The following is a 22,043-nucleotide window of genomic DNA, read 5'->3' as shown; positions in this document are numbered from 1 at the left end:
AGATGTCCTGTAGTGCTCTGTAGTGTAGTATAGTACCCCAGGGCTTAGTACTTCAGGGGGTGTCTCTAATGTATGCTGCAAGTGCTCTGCCATTGTGTCCTGGGTGCTCTACCCTCAGGCCAGTCATCTGCAGAGGCTCTTTTTGTCTGTTGTGGGCAATATGTGATCCCTACCTGAATGTGACAAGTTTTAACTAAGATGTGCTCTGGTCTCCTTGTGAAATAAGACCTTTCACCACTGCTACTAAAACCAAGGCCCTAAAAAACTCCTGGTTTGATAGATGCAGTATGGACAGGGCCTTAAGCTGGTCTTCTAGGGGAAGGAGCCCACTGCAATGGGACTCAGGCAAGCATGACTGAGAAGGGTGGTTCCACCACAGCATGGGGTGGGGGTTGGGGCTTGGTGTAAGCAAGTTTTGTGTCAAGTATAGTCTAATTGGTTCCTGCAAGTGACCCTGTGTTTAAACTGAAAGCCTGGGGAGGAAAATGGTGCCTGCCCTTTGTTACCAGAGGGGTCTTTCCCTGAATGCTGACACACTACAAGATATGCAGATATCCTCCCCCACTGTGTACCCCAGGTACTCTTCATATTGCTGTTTCCATGTTGTATGTCCACACGTTATTTGTCCTGCTTTCTCTCCAAGAACAGCCCCAATGCCCTCTGTGCTTTCCCAGAGCCAAAGCCTCCTGACCTTTAAATCTCTAGACTTTAAACCCAGGTGGTTTCAAGAACTCACAAAATTCATCCTGTCTTGCTTTCCAAGCCAATTTCTATGGTGGCTTGTATTCCCCCTGTGGGCTTCTCGGTGTGCTAGTCTGTCTCTCACCCTTTTCTACCGCTTCAGCTCCTTCCCCACCATGGAATCCATGATCCATTTCTCTACCAAACTGTGTCTCCACACCTCCTACCTTCTTTGGTGTGACCTCTTCTCTACCTTTAGTTGTGAAATTTGTTCTGCCAGTCTTTAGGTTTATTGTTGGGTCATTTAGGATGATTTGATAGTTATCTAGTAGCATTCACAAAGAAATGCAAGCCTAGAGTCTTCGTATTCCACCACCATCTTCCCAGACCTCTTTGCTTCTTTTCTAACATTTTGTTTTGGCTTTTTCTCATCTGATTTGAGAATTTTTATGATTCCATTTTATTTATTGTATTTATTTATTTATATATCTCTCTTTTTTTAACTTTTTTAGTGGTTCCCCTAGGGTTTACAATGTATATTTTAAAGTAATTTGGGTTCACCTTCAAATAACACTATATTGTTTTACATGTAGAACAAGCACCTTATAACAGAATATTCCCAGAATCTTCTTCACTTTCTTTGTGTCATTGTTGTACTTATTTAACTTTCATATATGTTATAAACACCCAATACATTATTACTAGTATTGCTTTAAGCAGTTATCTTTTAGGGGCACCTGGGTGGCTCAGTCAGTCAAGCATCCAACTTTGGCTCAGGTCATGACCTCATGGTTTGTGGGTTTGAGTCCCACATTGGGCTCTGTGCTGACAGCTAAGAGGCTGGAACCTGCTTCAGATTCTGTCTCCCTCCCTCTCTGCCCTTCCCCCATTCATGCTCTGCCTCTCTCTCTCTCTCAAAAATAAATAAGCATTAACAATGTTTAAAACAATTATCTTTTAGAACAATTAACAATATGTAAAATAAAAGATATATATTGCTTTCATTTATTCCTTTCCTAATGCTCTTCTTTAATTATGTAAATCCAGTTTCTTGACCTATATCATATCCTTTCTTTCTAAATATTGTTCTTTAATATTTCTTATAAGTCAGTTCTGCCTGTGATGAGTTTTCTGTTTTTGTATGTCTGAAATACAAGCATTTACTTTGCCTTTATTTTTGAAGGACATTTTTGCTGAATTTAGAATTCTGGATTGGCATGGTTTGTGGTGTTGTCACTGTTGTTTGCTTTCAATACTTTAAAATTTTTATTCCACTGTCTTTTTGTTTATGTGGCATCTGACAAGAAGTCTAGCATAATTCTTCTCCTTGTTCTTCTGTAGGTAAGGTGTTCCTGCCACTCCATTTTCCTGGCCTCCTTCAATATTTTATTTTTGCCTGATTTTCTGCAATTTGAATTTGATACATCTGGGTGTGGTGTGGTTCTTTTTAAAATTTATTTACTCTATGGGCGCCTGGGTGGTGCAGTCAGTTAAGCGTCCGACTTCAGCCAGGTCACGATCTTGCGGTCCGTGAGTTCGAGTCCCACGTCGGGCTCTGGGCTGATGGCTCAGAGCCTGGAGCCTGTTTCCGATTCTGTGTCTCCCTCTCTCTCTGCCCCTCCCCCGTTCATGCTCTGTCTCTCTGTCCCAAAAATAAATAAAAAACGTTGAGGGGCGCCTGGGTGGCTCAGTCGGTTAAGCGTCCGACTTCAGCTCAGGTCATGATCTCGCGGTCCATGGGTTCAAGCCCCGCATCGGGCTCTGGGCTGATGGCTCGGAGCCTGGAGCCTGCTTCCGATTCTGTGTCTCCCTCTCTCTCTGCCCCTCCCCCATTCATGCTCTGTCTCTCTCTGTCTCAAAAATAAATAAAAAAAAGGTTAAAAAAAAATTAAAAAAAAAAAACGTTGAAAAAAATTTACAAAATAAAAATAAAATTTATTTACTCTGCTTGGTGTTCTCTGAGATACTTGGATCTGTGGTTTGGTATCAATAACTCAATTTTAGAAATTTTTTACAATTTTTACTTCAAATATTTCTTCTTTCCCATTATCTCCCTCTTCTCCTTTTGTCATTCTAATTATATATTGCATGTATTTTATATATACATATATATTACACTATTTGATACTTTCCCAAAATTTTTGGATGTTTTATTCTTTTTTCTTTTTTTTTTTTACTAATTTTTCTCTCTGCATTTTAATGTGTTTAATTTCTAGTAATATATCCTCAAGTTCATTGATTCCTCAGCTATGTTAAGTTCACTTATGAACACATTGAAGATATTCTTCAGATCTATTACTGTAGTTTTTTTCTCTTGATTTTCCTTTGATTCCTTCTTCTACTTTTCATCCATATACTGAAATTATCTATCTGATCTTTAATGTTGTCTACCTTTTCCAATAAAGTTTTTTCTAAATTTATCAATCATAGCTATTTTAAATTCCCTGCCTGATAATTCCAATATGTGTATTATACCTGAATCTGGTCCTGATGATTTCTTTTTCTCTTCAGACTATTTCTTTCTTGCCTTGATTCTTCCCTTTCTGCTGCTCTCTGGAGACAATTTGTATGAAGATGAATCTTCTATTTGTGTGAAGATGTAATCTATTATTCTACTTTTTTTTTTTTTTACCTTGGTAGTAAGGAATAGGTGACTAATGACATTTCATGTTAGTCTGATTAAGCCTCAGTCTTAGGCATGCTTATCCTCAGTCTTGGAGGTGTGACCTTCCCATGTGTTCCTGCCTCTTCTCTAACTACAGTGGTAGGCCCAGCACATCACCCTTCTTCCTTCACATTAAGGTTTATTTGCTTTAGGGGAGATGGAGTAGATTGGTATGGGCAGAGTTTCAGTAGTGTTGGCTATTCCCTCTGTCAGCTGCAGTTAATTTCCACTACCACTCTCAAGTTACAGTTGCATGGTCTTTCTCTGTGAAGACTAAAGCTTTTGTTTCATAGGATATAAAAGAAGAATGGCCTGGGCACAATTTCAGCAATAGCTGCTATTCTGTTTTACTCCCCAGGCCAGAACTATAGGAAATCTCAGGATTGTTCTATCTTCCCTGTCAGCACCTGGTGGAATTCGTAGAGGAAGTCTGCAAGAGGATGCAAAACCACCTAGGTCTTCAACCCCCAGGGGCTTCACATTCTCATACAAGCCCACAACCACGTTAGCAATTTATTAAAAAGTTTTAGCTGAGTCTACTTATGAGTGTATGTTGAGCAGTAGTATCTATGAAAAATAAGCAAATACCTGGACTTTGTTGCTCCCTGCAGATGTTTGACTGTTTATACAGATTAAGGGTTAGCTGTTTGCAGCACTTTTTCTTTTTATTTTATTTTTTATTTTTTTTCAAAAGATGAAATTTATTGTCAAATTGGTTTCCATACAACACCCAGTGCTCATCCCAAAAGGTACCCTCCTCAATACCCCTCACCCACTCTCCCCTCCCTCCCACCCCCATCAACTCTCAGTTCTCAGTTTTTAAGAGTCTCTTAGGCTTTAGCTCTCTCCCACTCTAACCTCTTTTTTTTTCCTTCCCTCCCCCATGGGTTTCTGTTAAGTTTCTCAGGATCCACATAAGAGTGAAAACATATGGTATCTGTCTTTCTCTGTATGGCTTATTTCACTTAGCATCACACTCTCCAGTTCCATCCACGTTGCTACAAAGGGCCATATTTCATTCTTTCTCATTGCCATGTAGTACTCCATTGTGTATATAAACCACAATTTCTTTATCCATTCATCAGTTGATGGACATTTAGGCTCTTTCCATAATTTGGCTATTGTTGAGAGTGCTGCTATAAACATTGGGGTACAAGTGCCACGATGCATCAGTACTCCTGTATCCCTTGGATAAATTCCTAGCAGTGCTATTGCTGGGTCTTAGGGTAGGTCTATTTTTAATTTTCTGAGGAACCTCCACACTGTTTTCCAGAGCGGCTGCACCAATTTGCATTCCCACCAACAGTGCAAGAGGGTTCCCATTTCTCCACATCCTCTCCAGCATCTATAGTCTCCTGATGTGTTCATGTTGGCCAATCTGACTGGCGTGAGGTGATATCTGAGTGTGGTTTTGATTTGTATTTCCCTGATAAGGAGCGACGTTGAGCATCTTTTCATGTGCCTGTTGGCCATTTGGATGTCTTCTTTAGAGAAGAGTCTTTTCGTGTTTTCTGCCCATTTCTTCACTGGGTTATTTCTTTTTCGGGTGTGGGGTTTGGTGAGCTCTTATAGATTTTGGATACTAGCCCTTTGTCGGATATGTCATTTGCAAATATCTTTTCCCATTCCGTTGGTTGCCTTTTAGTTTTGTTGGTTGTTTCCTTTGCTGTGCAGAAGCTTTTTGTCTTCATAAGGTGCCAGTAACTCATTTTTGATTCTAATTCCCTTGCCTTTGGGGATGTGTCGACTAAGATATTGCTATGGCTGAGGTCAGAGAGGTATTTTCCTGCTTTCTCCTCTAGGGTTTTGATGGTTTCCTGTCTCACATTCAGGTCCTTTATCCATTTTGAGTTTATTTTTGTGAATGGTGTGAGGAAGTGGTCTAGATTCAACCTGCTGCATGTTGCTGTCCAGTTCTTCCAGCACCATTTGTTAAAGAGACTGTCTTTTTTCCATTGGATCTTCTTTCCTGCTTTGTCAAAGATGAGTTGGCCATACGTTTGCGGGTCTAGTTCTGGGGTTTCTATTCTATTCCATTGGTCTATGTGTCTGTTTTTGTGCCAATACCATGCTGTCTTGATGATGACAGCTTTGTAGTAGAGGCTAAAGTCTGGGATTGTGATGCCTCCTGCTTTGGTCTTCTTCAAAATTACTTTGACTATCCGGGACCTTTTGTGGTTCCATGTGAATTTTAGGATTGCTTGTTCTAGTTTCGAGAAGAATGCTGGTGCAATTTTGATAGGGATTGCATTGAATGTGTAGATAGCTTTGGGTAGTATTGACATTTTGACAATATTTATTCTTCCAATCCATGAGCAGGGAATGTCTTTCATTTTCTTTATATCTTCTGCAATTACCTTCATAAGCTTTCTATAGTTTTCAGCATACAGATCTTGTACATCTTTGCTTAGATTTACTCCTAGGTATTTTATGATTCTTGGTGCAATTCTGAATGAGATCAGTTTCTTTATTTGTCTTTCTGTTGCTTCATTATTAGTGTATGAGAATGCAACTGATTTCTGTACCTTGATTTTGTATCCTGCGACTTTGCTGAATTCATGTATCAGTTCTAGCAGACTTTTGGTGGAGTCTATCGGATTTTCCATATATAATATCATGTCATCTGCAAAAAGTGAAAGCTTGACTTCATCTTTGCCAATTTTGATGCCTTTGATTTTCTTTTGTTGTCTGATTGCTGGTGCTAGAACTTCCAACACTATGTTAAACAAGAGCGGTGAGAGTGGCATCCCTGTCGTGTTCCTGATCTCAGGGAAAAAGCTCTCAGCTTTTCCCCATTGAGGATGATGTTAGCTGTGGGCTTTTCATAAATGGCTTTTATGATGTTTAAGTATGTGCCTTCTCTCCCGACTTTCTCAAGGGTTTTTATTAAGAAAGGGTGCTGAATTTTGTCAAAGGCCTTTTCTGCATCGATTGACAGGATCATATGGTTCTTATCTTTTCTTTTATTAATGTGATGTATGACGTTGATTGATTTGTGAATGTTGAACCAGCCCTGCAGCCCAGGAATGAATGCCACTAGATCGTGGTGAATAATTCTTTGTATATGCTGTTGAATTCGATTTGCTAGTATCTTATTGAGAATATTCATCAGGGATATTGGCCTGTCGTTCTCTTTTTTTACTGGGTCTCTGTCTGGTTTAGGAAGCAAAGTAATACTGGCTTCATAGAATGAGTCTGGAAGTTTTCCTTCCCCTTCTATTTCTTGGAATAGCTTGAGAAGGATATGTATTATCTCTGCTTTAAAAGTCTGGTAGAACTCCCCTGGGAAGCCATGTGGTCCTGGACTCTTATTTGTTGGGAGATTTTTGATAACCGATTCACTTTCTTCGCTGGTTATGGGTCTGTTCAGGCTTTCTATTTCCTCCTGATTGCGTTTTGGAAGCGTGTGGGTGTTTAGGAATTTGTCCATTTCTTCCAGGTTTTCCAGTTTGTTGGCATATAATTTTTCATAGTATTCCCTGATGATTGTTTGTATCTCTGAGGGATTGGTTGTAATAATTCCATTTTCATTCATGATTTTATCTATTTGGGTCATCTCCCTTTTCTTTTTGAGAAGCCTGGCTAGAGGTTTGTCAATTTTGATTATTTTTTCAAAAAACCAACTCTTGGGTTCGTTGATCTGCTCTACCGTTTTTTTAGATTCTATATTGTTTATTTCTGCTCTGATCTTTATAATTTCGCTTCTTCTGCTGGGTTTAGACTGCCTTTGCTGTTCTGCTTCTATTTCCTTTAGGTGTGCTGTTAGATTTTGTATTTGGGATTTTTCTTGTTTCTTGAGATAGGCCTGGATTGCAATGTAATTTCCTCTCAGGACTGGCTTCGCTGCATCCCAAAGTGTTTGGATTGTTGTATTTTCATTTTCGTTTGTTTCCATATATTTTTTTAATTTCTTCTCCAATTGCCTGGTTGACCCACTCATTCTTTAGTAGGATGTTCTTTAACCTCCATGCTTTTGGAGGTTTTCCAGACTTTTTCCTGTGGTTGATTTCAAGCTTATAGCATTGTAGTCTGAAAGTATGCATGGTATTATTTCAGTTCTTGTATACTTATGAAGGGCTGTTTTGTGACCCAGTATATGATCTATCTTGGAGAACGTTCCATGTGCACTCGAGAAGAAAGTATATTCTGTTGCTTTGGGATGCAGAGTTCTAAATAAATCTGTCAAGTCCATCTGATCCAATGTATCATTCAGGGCCCTTGTTTCTTTATTGACCGTGTGTCTAGATGATCTATCCATTTCTGTAAGTGGAGTGTTAAAGTCCCCTGCAATGACCACATTCTTATCAATAAGGTTGCTTATGTTTATGAGTAATTGTTTTATATATTTGGGGGCTCTGGTATTCGGCGCATAGACATGTATAATGTTTAGCTCTTCCTGGTGGATAGACCCTGTAATTATTATAAAATGCCCTTCTTCATCTCTTGTTACAGCCTTTAATTTAAAGTCTAGTTTGTCTGATATAAGTATGGCTACTCCAGCTTTCTTTTGGCTTCCAGTAGCATGATAAATAGTTCTCCCTCCCCTCACTCTCAATCTAAAGGTGTCCTCATGTCTAAAATGAGTCTCTTGTAGACAGCAAGTAGATGGATCTTGTTTTTTTTATCCATTCTGATACTCTATGTCTTTTGGTTGGTGCATTTAATCCATTTACATTCAGTGTTATTATAGAAAGATACGGGTTTAGAGTCATTGTGATGTCTGTATGTTTTATGCTTGTAGTGATGTCTCTTGTACTTTGTCTCACAGGATCCCCCTTAGGATTTCTTGTAGGGCTGGTTTAGTGGTGACAAATTCCTTCGGTTTTTGTTTGTTTGGGAAGACATTTATCTCTCCTTCTATTCTAAATGACAGACTTGCTGGATAAAGGATTCTCGGCTGCATATTTTTTCTGTTTAGCTCACTGAAAATATCGTGCCAATTCTTTCTGGCCTGCCAAGTTTCAAAAGAGAGATCAGTCACGAGTCTTATAGGTCTCCCTTTGTAAGTTAGAGCATGTTTATCCCTCGCTGCTTTCAGAATTTTCTCTTCATCCTTGTATTTTGCCAGTTTCACTATGGTATGTAGTGCAGAAGATCGATTCAAGTTACGTCTGAAGGGAGTTCTCTGTGCCTCTTGGATTTCAATGTCTTTTTCCTTCCCCAGTTCAGGGAAGTTCTCAGCTATAATTTCTTCAAGTACCCCTTCAGCACCTTTCCCTCTCTTTTCCTCCTCTGGGATACCAATTATGCGTATATTATTTCTCTTTAGTGCATCACTTAGTTCTCTAATTTTCCCCTCATACTCCTGGATTTTTTTATCTCTCTTTTTCTCAGCTTCCTCTTTTTCCATAATTTTATCTTCTAGTTCACCTATTCTCTCCTCTGCCTCTTCAATTCGAGCCGTGGTCATTTCCATTTTATTTTGCATCTCATTAAAAGCGTTTTTCAGCTCCTCGTGACTGTTCCTTATTCCCTTGATCTCTGTAGCAAGAGATTCTCTGCTGTCCTCTATACTGTTTTCAAGCCCAGCGATTACTTTTATGACTATTATTCTAAATTCACTTTCTGTTATATTATTTAAATGCTTTTTGATCAGTTCATTGGCTGTTGTTATTTCCTGTTGATTCTTTTGAGGGGAATTCTTCCGTTTGGTCATTTTGGATAGTCCCTGGAGTGGTGCGGACCTGCAGGGCACTTCCCCTGTGCTGTGGTGTATAACTGGAGTTGGTGGGCGGAGCCACAGTCAGACCTGATGTCTGCCCCCAGCCCACTGCTGGGGCCACAGTCAGGCTGGTGTGTGCCTTCTCTTCCCCTCTCCTAGGGGCGGGATTCACTGTGGGGTGGCGTGGCCCATCTGGGCTACTTGCACACTGCCAGGCTTGTGGTGCTGGGGATCTGGCGTATTAGCTGGGGTGGGTACGCAAGGTGCATGGGGGCAGGAGGGGCAGGCTTAGCTCGCTTCTCCTTAGGTGATCCACTTCAGGAGGGACCCTGTGGCAGCAGGAGGGAGTCAGACCCGCTGCCGGAGGGGTGGCTCCGCAGAAGCACAGCGTTGGGTGTTTGTGCAGAGCAAGCAGGGCCCTGGCAGGACCTGGTTCCTTTTGGGATTTTGTCTGGGGGATGGGTGAGGGATAATGGCGCTGGCGAGCGCCTTTGTTCCCCGCCAAACTGAGCTCTGTCCTCCCGGGGCTCAGCAACTCTCCCTCCCTTTGTCCTCCAGCCTTCCCGCTTTCTGAGCAGAGCTGTTAACTTATGACCTCCCAGATGCTAAATCATGCTTGCTGTCCGAACACACTCGGTCCAGCCCCTCCACTTTTGCAAGCCAGACTAGGGGGCTCTGCTTGGCCAGCGGGCCGCCCCTACACCCCGGCTCCCTCCCGCCAGTCCGTGCAGCGGGCACCACCTCGCCACCTTTCCTACCCTCTTCCGTGTGCCTCTCGTCTGTGCTTGGCTCCGGAGACTCCCTTCTGCTAGTCTTCTGGTGGTTTTCTGAGTTATTTAGGCAGGTGTAGGTGGAATCTAAGTGATCAGCAGGACGCGCGGTGAGCCCAGCGTCCTCCTACGCCGCCATCTTCCAGATCCCCCCAGCACTTTTTTAAAAAATATAATTTATTGTAAAATTGGCTTCCCAGTACTCATTCCAAGTGCCCTCCTCCCTGCCCATCACCCACTTTCTCCTCTCCCTCACCCCCACCTACCCTTTTTTCTCAGTCCTTAATAGTCTCTTAGAGTTTGCCTCCCTCTACCTCTGTAACTATTTTTCACCCTTCCCCTCCCACATGGTCTTCTGTTATGTTTTTCCAGATTCACATATGAGGGGAAAAATATGGTATCCGTCTTTCTCTGCCTCGCTTATTTCACTTAGCATAATACCCTCCAGGTCCACCCACATTGTCACAAATGGCCAGATTTCATTCTTTCTCATTGCCAAGTAGTATTCCATTGTATATACAATCCACACCTTCCTTATCCATTCATCAGTTGATGGACATTTAGACTTTTTCCATAATTTGGCTATTGTTGAAAGTGCTGCTACAAACATTGGGGTACAAGTGTCCCTTTGCATCAGTACTCCTGTATCCTTTGGGTACATTCCTATCAGTGTTACTGCTGGGTCATAAGGTAGTTCTACTTTTAATTTTTTGAGGAACCTCCACACTGTTTTCCAGAGTAGCTGCACCAGTTTGCATTGCCAACAGAAGTGCAAGAGGGTTCCCATTTCTCCACATCCTTGCCAGCACCTATAGTCTCCTGATTTGTTCATTTTAGCCACTCTGACTGGCATGAGATGATATCTCATTGTAGTTTTGATGTGTATTTCCCTGAGAAGAAGTGACGTTGAGCATCTTTTCATGTGTCTGTTGGCCATCTGTATGTCTTCTTTGGAAAAGTGTCTATTCATGTCTTCTGCCCATTTCTTCACTGGATTATTTGTTTTTCAGGTGTGGAGTTTGGTGAGTTTTTTATAGATTTTAGCTACTAGCCCTTTATCTAATGTGTCACTTGCAAATATCTTTTCCCATTCCTTCAGTTTCCTTTTATTTTTATATTTATTTATTTATTTATTTATTTATATGAAATTTATTGTCAAATTGGTTTCCATGCAATACCCAGTGCTCATCCCAAAAGGTGCCCTCCTTAATACCCATCACCCACTCTCCCTTCAGTTGCCTTTTAGTTTTTTTTTTTATTGTTTCCTTTGCAGTGCAGAAACTTTTTATCCTGATGAGGTCCCAATATTTCAGTTTTGCTTTTAATTCCCTTGCCTTTGGGGATGTGTCAAGTAAGAAATTTCTGCGGCTGAGGTCAGAGAATTTTTTTTCCTGCTTTCTCCTCTAGGGTTTTGATGGTTTCCTGTCTCACATTCAGGTCCTTCATCCATTTTGAGTTTATTTTTGTGTGTGGTGTAAGAAAGTGGTCTGGTTTCATTCTTCTGCATGTTTCTGTCCAGTTCTCCCAGCACCATTTGGTAAAGAGACTGTCTTTTTTCCATCGGATACTCTCTCCTGCTTAGTCAAATGGCATGCATGTTAGCCATGCATTTGTGGGTCAAATTCTGGGGTCCCTATTCTATTCAATTGGTCTAAGTGTCTGTTTTCTGCCAATACCATACTCTCTTCATCATTACAGCTTTGTAGTAGAGGCTAAAGTCTGGGATTGTGATGCCTCCTGCTTTGTTCTTCTTCTTCAATATTACTTTGGGTATTTAGGGTCTTTTGTGTTTCCATAAAAATTTTAGGATTGTTCATTCTAGCTTTCAGAAGAATGCTGGTGAAATTTTGATTGGGATTGCATTGAATGTGTAGATTTCTTTGGGCAGTATTGACATTTTAATATTTATGCTTCCAATCCATGAGCATGGAATATTTTTCTATTTCTTTGTATCTTCTTAAATTTCCTTAATAAGCTTTCTATAGTTTTCAGCATACATAGATCTTTCACATTTGGTTAGGTTTATTCCTAGGTACTTTAAGGTTCTTGGTGCAATTGTGAATGGGATAAGTTTCTTTATTACTCTTTCTGTTGCTCATTATTGTGGTATAAAAATGCAACCAATTTCTGTACACTGATTTTGTACCCTGAGACTTTCTTGAATTCATGTATTAATTGTAGCAGACTTTTGGTGGAGTCTTTCAGGTTTTCCATGTAGAGTATCATGTTGTCTGTGAAAAATGAATGTTTGACTTTATATTTACCTATTTTTATGCCTTTTATTTCATTTTGTTGTCTGATTGCTGATGCTAGGACTTCCAACACTATGTTAAACAACAGTGGTGAGAGTGGACATCTCCATCGTTTAGCTGATCTCAGGGGGAAAGCTCTCAGTTTTTTCCCATTGATGATGATATTAGCTGTGGGCTTTCATACATGGCTTCTATGATGTTTAAGTGTGTTCCTTCTATCCCGACTTTCTTGGGGGTTTTCATCAAGAAAGAATGCTGTATTTTGTCAAATTCTTTTTGTGCATATTGACAGAACCATATGGTTCTTATCTTTTCTTTTATTAATGTGATGTATCACATTGATTGATGTGCAAATATTGAACCAGCCCTGCAGCCCAGGAATGAATCCCACTTGATCATGGTGAATAAACCTTTTTATATGCTGTTGAAATCCATCCACTAGTATCTTGTTGAGAATTTTTGCATCCATATTCATCAGGGATATTGGAATGTAGTTCCTTTTTTTTTCTGCGTCTCTGTTTGGTTTGGGAATCAAAGCAATGCTGGATTCATAGTATGAGACCAGAAGTTTTCCTTCCCTTTCTATTTTTTGGAACAGCTTGAGAAAGATAGGTATTAACTCTGCTTTAAATGTCTGGTAGAATTCCCAAGGGAAGCCATCTGGTCCAGGACTCTTACTTGTTGGGAGATTTTTGATAACTGATTCAATTTCTTCACTAGTTTTGTGTCAGTTCAAATTTTTTATTTTTTCCCATTTGAATTTGGTAATGTGTGGGTCTTTAGGCATTTGTCCACTTTTTCCAGGTTGTCCAGTTTGTTGGCATATAACTTTTCATAGTAATCCCTGATAGTTGCTTGTATTTCTGAGGGATTGGTTGTAATAATTCCATTTTCATTCATGATTTTATCTATTTGGGTCCTCCCTCTCTTTCTTTTTGAGAAGCCTGGCTAGAGGTTTATCAATTTTGTTTATTTTCTTTCAATAAGCCAACTCTTGGTTTCATTGATATGTTCTACTGGGTTTATTGGTATTGTATATTGTTTACTTCTGTTCTGATCTTTATTTTTCTTCTTCTGTGGGGTTTGGGGTGTCTTTGCTTTTCTGCTTCTATTTTCTTTAGGTGTGCTATTAGATTTTGTATTTGGGATTGTTATTCTTTCTTGATATAGGCCTGGATTGCAATGTATTTTCCTCTTAGGACTGTCTTTGCTGCATCCCAATGGGTTTGGATTCTTGTATTTTCATCTTCATTTTTTTCCATAAAACTTTTATTTTCTTCTCTAGTTGCCTGGTTGATCCATTTATTATTTAGTAGGATGTTCTTCAATCTGCCTGCTTTTACAGGTTTTCCAGACTTTTTCCTGTGGTTGATTTCAAGTTTCATAGCATTGTGGTCTGAAAGTGTGCATGGTATAATCTCAATTCGTTTATACTTATTAAGGGATGTTTTGTGACCCAGTATGTGATCTATCTTGGAGAATGTTCAATGTGCACTGGAGAAGAAAGTGCATTCTGCTGCTTTGGGATGTAGAGTTCTAACTATATCTGTCAAGTCCATCTGGTCCAATGTATCATTCAGGACCATTGTTTCTTTACTGATTCTGTGTCTAGATGATCTTTCCATTGCTGTACATGTAGTATTAAATTCCCCTGTAATTACCACATTCTTATTAATAAGCTGCTTATGTTTGTGATTGTTTTATATATTTGGGGGCTCCCATATTTGGTGCATAGACATTTATAATTGTTAGCTCTTCCTGATGGATAGACCCTGTAATTATTATATAATGCCCTTCTTCATCTCTTGTTACAGCCTTTAATTTAAAGTCTAGTTTGTCTGATATAAGTATGGCTACTCCAGCTTTCTTTTGATTCCCAGTAGCATGATAGATGGTATCCCCTCACTTTCAATCTGAAGATGTCCTCATGTATAAAGTGGGTCTCTTGTAGACAGCAAATAGATGAGTCTTGTTTTGTCCATTCTTATATCATATGTCTTTTGATTGGAGCATTTAGTCCATTTATATTCAGTGTTATTATTGAAAGATATGTATTTAGAGTCATTGTGTTGTCTGTAAGGCTCATGCTTGAATTCATGCCTCTGGTCCTTTGTGCCCCTTGGAACATTTCACTCTCAGAGTACCCCTTAAGATCTCTTGTAGGGCTGGTTTAGTGGTGATTAATTCTTTCAGTTTTTGTTTGTTTGGGAAAACCTTTATCTCTCCTTCTATTCTGAATGACAGGTCTTCTGGATAAAGGATTCTTGACTGCATATTTTTCCTGTTCATCACATTGAAGAATTCATGCCATTCCTTTCTGGCCTGCCAAGTTTCAGTAGATAGGTCTGCTACTACCCTTATGCTTCTACCTTTGTATGTTAAGACCTGTTTATCCCTAGCTTCTTTGAGAATTCTCTCTTTATCCTTGTATTTTGCCAGTTTCACTATGATATGTTGTGTAGAATATCGATTCAAGTTACATCTGAAAGGAGTTCTCTGTGCCTCTTGGATTTCAATGTCTGTTTCCTTCCCTAGATTGGGGAAGTTCTCAGCTATGATTTGTTCATGTATACCTTCAGCCTTTTGTCTCTCTTCTTCTGGAATTACTACGACATAGACATTGTTCCATTTGATTGCATCACTTAGTTGTCTAATTCTCCTCTCTTGATCCTTGGTTTTTTCTAATCTCTATTTTTCTCAGCTTCTTCTTTTTCCATAATTTTAGCTTCTAATTCACCTATTTTCCCCTCTGCCTCTTCCATCTGTGCTGTGGCTGCCTCCGTTTATTTTGCACCTCATTTATAGCATTTTTAATTCATCATGACTATTTTTTAGTTCCTTGATATCTTCAATAATAGATTCTCTGCTGTTTTCTATGCCTTTTTCAAGCCCAGCAATTAATCTTATGACTGTTATTCTAAATTTTTGTTCACCTATATTGTTTACATCTGTTTTGATCAATTCTTTAACTGTCACTTCTTCCTGGAATTTCTTTTGAGGGCAATTCTTCCATTTCATCATTTTGGCTATTTTTTTTGTCCCTTATGAATTTAAAAGCTTGTTTTAGCTATTTACCTGCGAGCACTACTATATTAAAGGGGTGTCATACACTGTCCAGGGCCTAGCTCTTCAGGAGCTGTTTTTTGGAGAGTGTTACTTGCTTTCTGTTGTTGTGACTTTGGTTATTTTATTTCTCTGCTTGTAGTGATGTTTTGATCAAAGTGTGCTTTGATTTGTCCCTTAAAGTAGCCCTGGAAAGGAAAACAAACAAAGAGGAAACAGGGACTCGCAAACACACAGACAAATAAAACAAACAAATGGACACACACACACACACAAATAAAAAAAAACAGTCCAAAAGCAAAAAAAGAAGGAAAGAAAGAAAGAAAGAAAGAAAGAAAGAAAGAAAGAAAAGAAACACCAACTCCAAGTAAAGAACAGGGTGGAGGCAGTGCTGATGGAAGAGCACATATAAAGAGAGAAATGATGGGGGCAGTGGGGACAAAGAGAAAATAAACATTGACTGGGCAGAGAGACTAAACGGCTTAATCCAGAGGGAGAGAAAGGAAAATTAAAGAAGGAGGCAGCAAAAAAAACGAAGGTAAAGTTACTGACATATAAACTATATGGCTTGATTATCCTCAAGAGAGGGGGAGGAAAGTACTGAAGGAGATGTAGAACATGTATCAGGGAAATGGATTAAATATGTCTGCTTAAACAAACCAACAACCAGAGTTATAAGCCTAGATTAAGGAAGATATAGGAAGGGAGAATATATCTAAATAACAAGAATTTTCCTGGAATTAATCCAGGCTATGCATCATCACTGGTCTGGATGATGGAGCTCTCTGGTTGTACAGCATCTATCTGGTTCCAGCAGAAACGCAGTTACCCAGCACAGAGGGGCATAGTTTGGTGTAGGCTGGTCCCACCTCCACTATGGGCCCTAGGACTGACCCCTCAGGCCCTGCCTTGGTGGTTGATGGGGGAGGATGGCGACACCCCAGTCTTTTCTCCATGACCCGCTGGACTTCTTTTGAGTTGTCCTCACTGTGCTATGGGAGCAGATGGGGCAATCCTTCTCACTCCACCAACTCCCCTGCCCGGGCACCTGGCTAGGATTCAGAGATCTGCTCTGTGTGCTCTGGTACTGGGGAAGAACCTATCTGTATGGTTTGATATGTGGTCCTGGCTGGCTTTCTCTGTGCCACTGCACTTCAGGGAGGACCACCTTTTCCTGCTGTGGACTGCACTGCTGACCTTGCCGCCAAGCCTGGGGGTGGCGGACGCAGGTAGGCTTTGTTCTGTCCCACTGCACTCCAGGGAGGGAGCCGCTTTCTCCTACTGACTGCACCCCTGATCTACCACACAACTCAGGGCTTGCTCCCCTCATCCCCAAGTGCACGAACAGGGAGCCTGCCCCAGGCTGAAGAAAGTTCCACAGTTAGTGACAGGATTCCTCTCAGTCCCAGTCCGAGATTTTTCTCTTATCCTACACTTCCCCACCTCTTCTTTCTCTTCCCTTTGTCTCTCTCTTTCTCTTCCCTTTGATCCCTCCCCTCCATGCTTACTTGGCCCATTTTATCTCCCCCAGTTTGCAATCACCCACCTATCTTTTCTCAAGTTTTCTCATTTTCTTCCTGGTAGATTCAACCTCTTTTCCTCCCAGATTCCTGGGGTTCAAAGTTCTTTGTCTTCAGCACTTCTTTGTTTGAGAGATGTGGGAAATATGGACCCCCCTTCTTCTCCACCATCTTGGCCTATCAGATTCCTGTTTGCAGCAGTTTTTGATGAATTCATAAGTCAGTTAGAAAATTTTCAAGTATTTGTCATTGTTGTTGCTGTTATAATGGTAGGGAAGATAATTTTCCAATTATGTGTCTCTGAGCTGATACCAGTAGATCATGGGAGCCTGGGGATAAGCTTTTAAGGCTCTGCTTATCTTCCAGCATCAGTGCCCCAGTTTACCAATTCCCCCACAATGGTGATCATGGTTGGCTTACCAGCTCGAGGAAAGACCTACATCTCCACGAAGCTCACGCGATATCTCAACTGGATAGGAACACCAACTAAAGGTATGTCTGTGACACCCTTTGTTCTACAGCTCCCTACAGGCTACTGACTGAGAAAAGTAAGGTAGCATGTCAGAAAAGACATTACTTCAGTACTAGGAATGCCTCAAAACATTATTACCAGTCTTAGGATGACTGCTGCTACTACTACTACTACCACTAGCATTACACTTTTATAAGTTTTATAATTTCATGAGCACATACTCTGTGCCTAAACTGTATTCTAGGTACTAAGTACAGGAAAACTAGTAAGATTAAATGTCTATTCTCAGGGAACTCTAGTTTTGCAAGACTTTAAAACAACTGTTGCACACTATGAGTCTGGAGTTCTCTTGTCCAGCAAGAGAATGGACACGCAATCTGAGAGAGGCTAATGTTCAGGAGGAGACAAGAGCCCCAAACAGGGGTTTCATCTCTGTATTTATTGAGCTCACAAAACATTACCCACATGGTGAACGTGAAGAAAACAAGATCTTACAAACATGGTGAATGTGAAGAAATAATCAGATAGTAATCATTAACTTGTGTAAGAAGCAAAGGGTGGGGGTGAGCAAGTGGAGTTTGTGATCAAAATACAATAGTATATTGGTGTCAGATGGAAAGTAATTTCCTGCAGTGATATAATAAGTTACTCCTGATCCCATTTCAATATCTTGCTAGGTAACCTCAGGCACTTTCGCCCCGTGGTGGTGGCTTTCTGCCCTAAGCTTTTTTCTAACCCATTTATGTAAGTAGAACCTATTTCCCCACAAACATCCCTATTAGTAATAAACTACTTTTTATTACCATTACTGTTATTACAACAACAACATTACTATTTTGATTAGCATTACCATTTATTCAAAATCTTAAGATATTTTCTTCAAGCCTTAGGGCTTTCAGAGTCAAGCACACTAAAGCCACAGCCCACAGGTCGCCACAGAGTCTCAACTAAAGCTGGGCACCTTAGCTCACCTGTGCTCTGGAGTCCAGAAGGCGTCCACTCTCTCTCCAAGCCTCTCCTTAGGTCTGAGCCTGTCAGCTTCTCCTCCCCAGCTGGAAGTGGTCCTGTCTTTTTCCACCTCCAGAGGGGTCTCCTTCTCTGCCTGTCAACCTCCTCCCTCACTCCCTACTTTCAACTTTCCATTCTCCTCAGTGTGCACTCTTTTCTGCATACTACCTCTTATTTGGTAATTGCTCTCTCCTATTTTCCATTTGATTTCTCTATCTCCCACCCTGTATCTCCATTCTTATTTGATTCCTTTTTCCCCCCGAAGAAGACTGTGCTTCTCTGAGCTCCCATACCAACCCTTCCTACAGCCCCCTCTATGCCAACACTAATCACAGAGTGTATTGTTGTAGTGTGTGCCTGGGTCTCTCTCCCCAGAAGCTGTTCTGGGGTCAGGGGACTAGGTCATATTCATTTCTCTCCCAAGTATGACCAGATTAAAACATTTAGAGGCTCTAAATACTAGGAGATAGGGTGCCCCTGCATCATATGCAATCCGAATAAAAACAGTAAAGGTAAGAAAGTCTACCAACATTTTTTAAATTTATCCCTGATGACTATATGGAAGCTTTTAAAGAATATCAACTTATCTGAATTTTTTTTTTCTGGGACCATGTTCCTCCTTTTCTGGTACACTAAGCAAGTACTTAGACTCTTGTGAAATGGAGCACTGCTCCCCAGTGCGGGGAATTTATTTATTCACTCAATCATTAATTATTCATTGAGCATACAGCTGTGGCAAAGCCTTTGCTGGATGTTGGGCAAACAAATAAAAATAAGAGGATGTCTGTCTTCAAAGTACTAACATCTATTCTTAAGTTCTAAACTGCCCATGAAAGAGAAACTAGTATTATCATCATTTCTTTTTTTTAATATGAAATTTATGGTCAAATTGGTTTCTATACAACACCCAGTGCTCATCCCAACAGGTGCCCTTCTCAATTCCCATCACCCACTTTCCCCTCCCTCTCACCCCCCCATCAACCCTCATTTATTCTCAGTTTTCAAGAGTCTCCTATGGTTTGCCTCCTTCCCTCTATGTAACTTTTTTTCCCCCTTCTCCTCCCCCATGGTCTTCTGTTAAATTTCTCAGGATCCACATAAGAGTGAAAACATGGTATCTGCCTTTCTCTGTATGACTTATTTCACTTAGCATCACACTCTCCAGTTCCATCCACGTTGCTACAAAAGGCCATATTTCATTCCTTCTCATTGTCAAGTAGTATTCCATCGTATATATAAATCACACCTTCTTTATCCATTCATCACTTCTCTAAAGAAGACATCCAGATGGCCAACAGGCAAATGAAAAGTTGCTCAACGTCACTCATCATCAGGTAAATACAAATCAAAACCACACTGAGATATCACCTCATGCCAGTCAGAGTGGCTAAAATGAACAAATCAGGAGACTATAGATGCTGGAGAGGATGTGGAGAAATGGGTACCCTCTTGCACTGTTGGTGGGAATGCAAACTTGTGCAGCACTCTGGAAAACAGTGTGGAGGTTCCTCAAAAAATATCATCATTTCACAGTTGATGAAATTAATGCCCAAGAAGTAGGCATTGTCAAGTGCCTTGTCTAGAGGCACATGGCCAATGAGTGACAGAACCAGGAAATGAACCCACATCCAGTTGATTCCAAAGCGTGATACTCACTGTGCAGGTCTGATACTTGGTTCTACTGATGGGAAGAGAAAAGAATCCCACATTGGTCTTATACTTTCTTTTTCTCCATCCTCTTCCTCTCCTTTCTCTTATCCATCCCAGCATCTTATTTCTCTCCCTCCTTCCCTCTCTCTCTTCAATTCTCTTCCTTTCTTTCTGTTGCTTTTCCTTTCCCTTTATGCAGTTTCTCTAATTCACTGGTGAAGGTTTTTCCAATGTTTATTTTTTATGTGCCAAAACCCATGGTAGGCATTAAAGATGCAAAAAGAATGAGATTCATGCCCTACCCTTGAAGAGTTTTCTATTTGTCTGGGATGCATACGAATACCTCAATACCTCATGTCACACAAAGAATCCTACAGCAGGGTACTAAGGTGTTCACAGAGAAATCGTCAACTGGAAGGCAGTGAAAGCTTCCAGATAAGGTATATTTAAGCTTGGTCCCGTGGGAGGAGTAGAATATTGGCAGAAGTGGAAAGAAAGAACGGTTCTGGTGGAGAACTGGAGGCTCCAAGGAACCTCTGTTGGATGTTAGGGGTACATGAGATGGTGGTGGATGGATCTCTGCTCTAATACACATGTTTTTTATCTGCTTCAGTCCAGTCCATTCTCATAGAAGCCCTCAGAGTCATGTTTCAAAGCACAAAGCTTATCATACTTACAGCCTCAAAGAGTCTTCTTGGCCTGCAGGTTTCAGACCAAGCCTTTTAGCTTATTGTTCAAGGCACTCCACAATCCACCCCTACCAGTCTCTCAGTCTTCAGTCACAGTGAATGACTTAACATACCCCAAACATGTTCTACCTTATGCCAATGTCATACCTTTGCTTATGGTGTTCCTCTATGTGGAATGTCTGTTACCTGCCCCCACTCTCCATGGCTGCCTATAAAAGGCCTTCCTTCCTAAAAGGGCTGTCTCAAATGCTGCTTTCTATAAGAAACAATCTCAGATTTACCCAAGTTTAATTAATCTGTCCATCCCCCTTATTCTTTTCCATGGGTCTGTCAGAGAATTTAACAAACTGGATAGGAACTCTACATTTACTGGTTTCCTGTCTGTCCTACCTGCTGGATTGTGACCTCCTTGGGGCCCCATCATGCATATTTGGTCTATCTTGGAGACTTCTGAACTCATGTCCTGCTTTATAGAGTGTGCATCAGAAAGTATTTATTGAATGGATGAATGAAATATTGCATTAGCCTTTTATACTCTTTCTCCTCCTTTCCTTACCTTCTCTCAGGTTTTTCACTATTACTGATGACAAAGTATGGCTTAGAGAGGGCAAAAAATTTGGATTCTCTGTCATTATACAGGAAAATGTAATAACATTAGACTAGGATTCAGGAGGCCCAGTCTAGTTCTGCTACCTGGTGACTCACTATTTTATCCTTGATGATTGATTTTACTCACTGGATTTGTTTCCTTACCTTTCCAATAGAGTAAGACATTGAAAGGGTTGGGGTTTCTAATAAAATAGAATAATGGAAAGTGACTAGTTTTGGAGCCAAACAGACCTGGTTTTGAATCCAAGCTCTCCACTTATTAACTGTGAAAGTTACTTCCTATCTCAGAATTTCAGTTTCTTCATTTGTAAAATGGGATCATAATTCTTATGTGTGAGGAATAAGTAATCTGGTAGCCATAATTTGAACCTTTATAAACATATTACCTATATCTAAATTATATCTTCTATTTTTGAAATCCATACTAGAAAGGACATATTTTATTCCACTAGATTCTTTCCAACCTCTTCACCAGGTTTCCCTGCTCTCAGTGTTTAATTTAGGCCAGTACCGACGAGAGGCAGTGAGCTACAAGAACTATGAATTCTTTCTTCCAGACAACATGGAGGCCCTACTTATCAGGAAGTAAGTGATTAACATTTTAGAGATCAGTACTGCCAATGGCTGAAGGAGGGCTTTGTTCAGATGATGGGGACATGGGGCAGAGCAACTTAGGTTGGTAAGGAGGTCTTCTAGACTCTCAAAGGGTGGTTGGGAAAGCCCTTCCATTAGCCTACCCAAAGTCTGTTTCTGGTCGTAACCATCCCCTACTTAAGAACTTAGGAACAAATAATCCCCTACTCCTTACAAGAGAGAGTGGAAAATTCTCAGCCTAACATTTAAGAGTCTCAATAGCTTGGCCCATTCCAGTCTTTCCAACCCTATCTATTCAACCTCAAGGTCTCTCTCCTCTACAAGACACTGAGCACTTCCAGTACTCATTTATTGATCCATGCCCTTATAATATAACCCAGCAAAGAGTAATCACTAGATAGATTCTTG

At 40.5% G+C, this 22,043-nt stretch overlaps 1 protein-coding gene across 6 annotated transcripts in view; it reads left to right on the top strand.

The window, feature by feature from the left end:
• The window catches only part of PFKFB1 (6-phosphofructo-2-kinase/fructose-2,6-biphosphatase 1), a 155,551-nt gene that overhangs the window by 86,462 nt on the left and 47,046 nt on the right, over positions 1 to 22,043 (top strand). For 3 of the 6 annotated variants that reach the window (XM_030305577.1, XM_030305578.1, XM_030305575.1), the window contains exons 2-3: positions 16,980 to 17,105; positions 21,494 to 21,626. In XM_030305577.1, the coding sequence (XP_030161437.1) occupies positions 16,980 to 17,105; positions 21,494 to 21,626 (259 nt within the window). The remainder of the gene's footprint in view (positions 1 to 16,979; positions 17,106 to 21,493; positions 21,627 to 22,043) is intronic. The other 3 variants (XM_030305576.1, XM_030305580.1, XM_030305581.1) reach the window with 3 other exon arrangements.

Source organism: Lynx canadensis, chromosome X (genome assembly GCF_007474595.2).
Source record: "Lynx canadensis isolate LIC74 chromosome X, mLynCan4.pri.v2, whole genome shotgun sequence".
Lineage (NCBI taxonomy): Eukaryota > Metazoa > Chordata > Mammalia > Carnivora > Felidae > Lynx > Lynx canadensis.
This window is presented reverse-complemented; position numbering and strand designations above follow the sequence as displayed.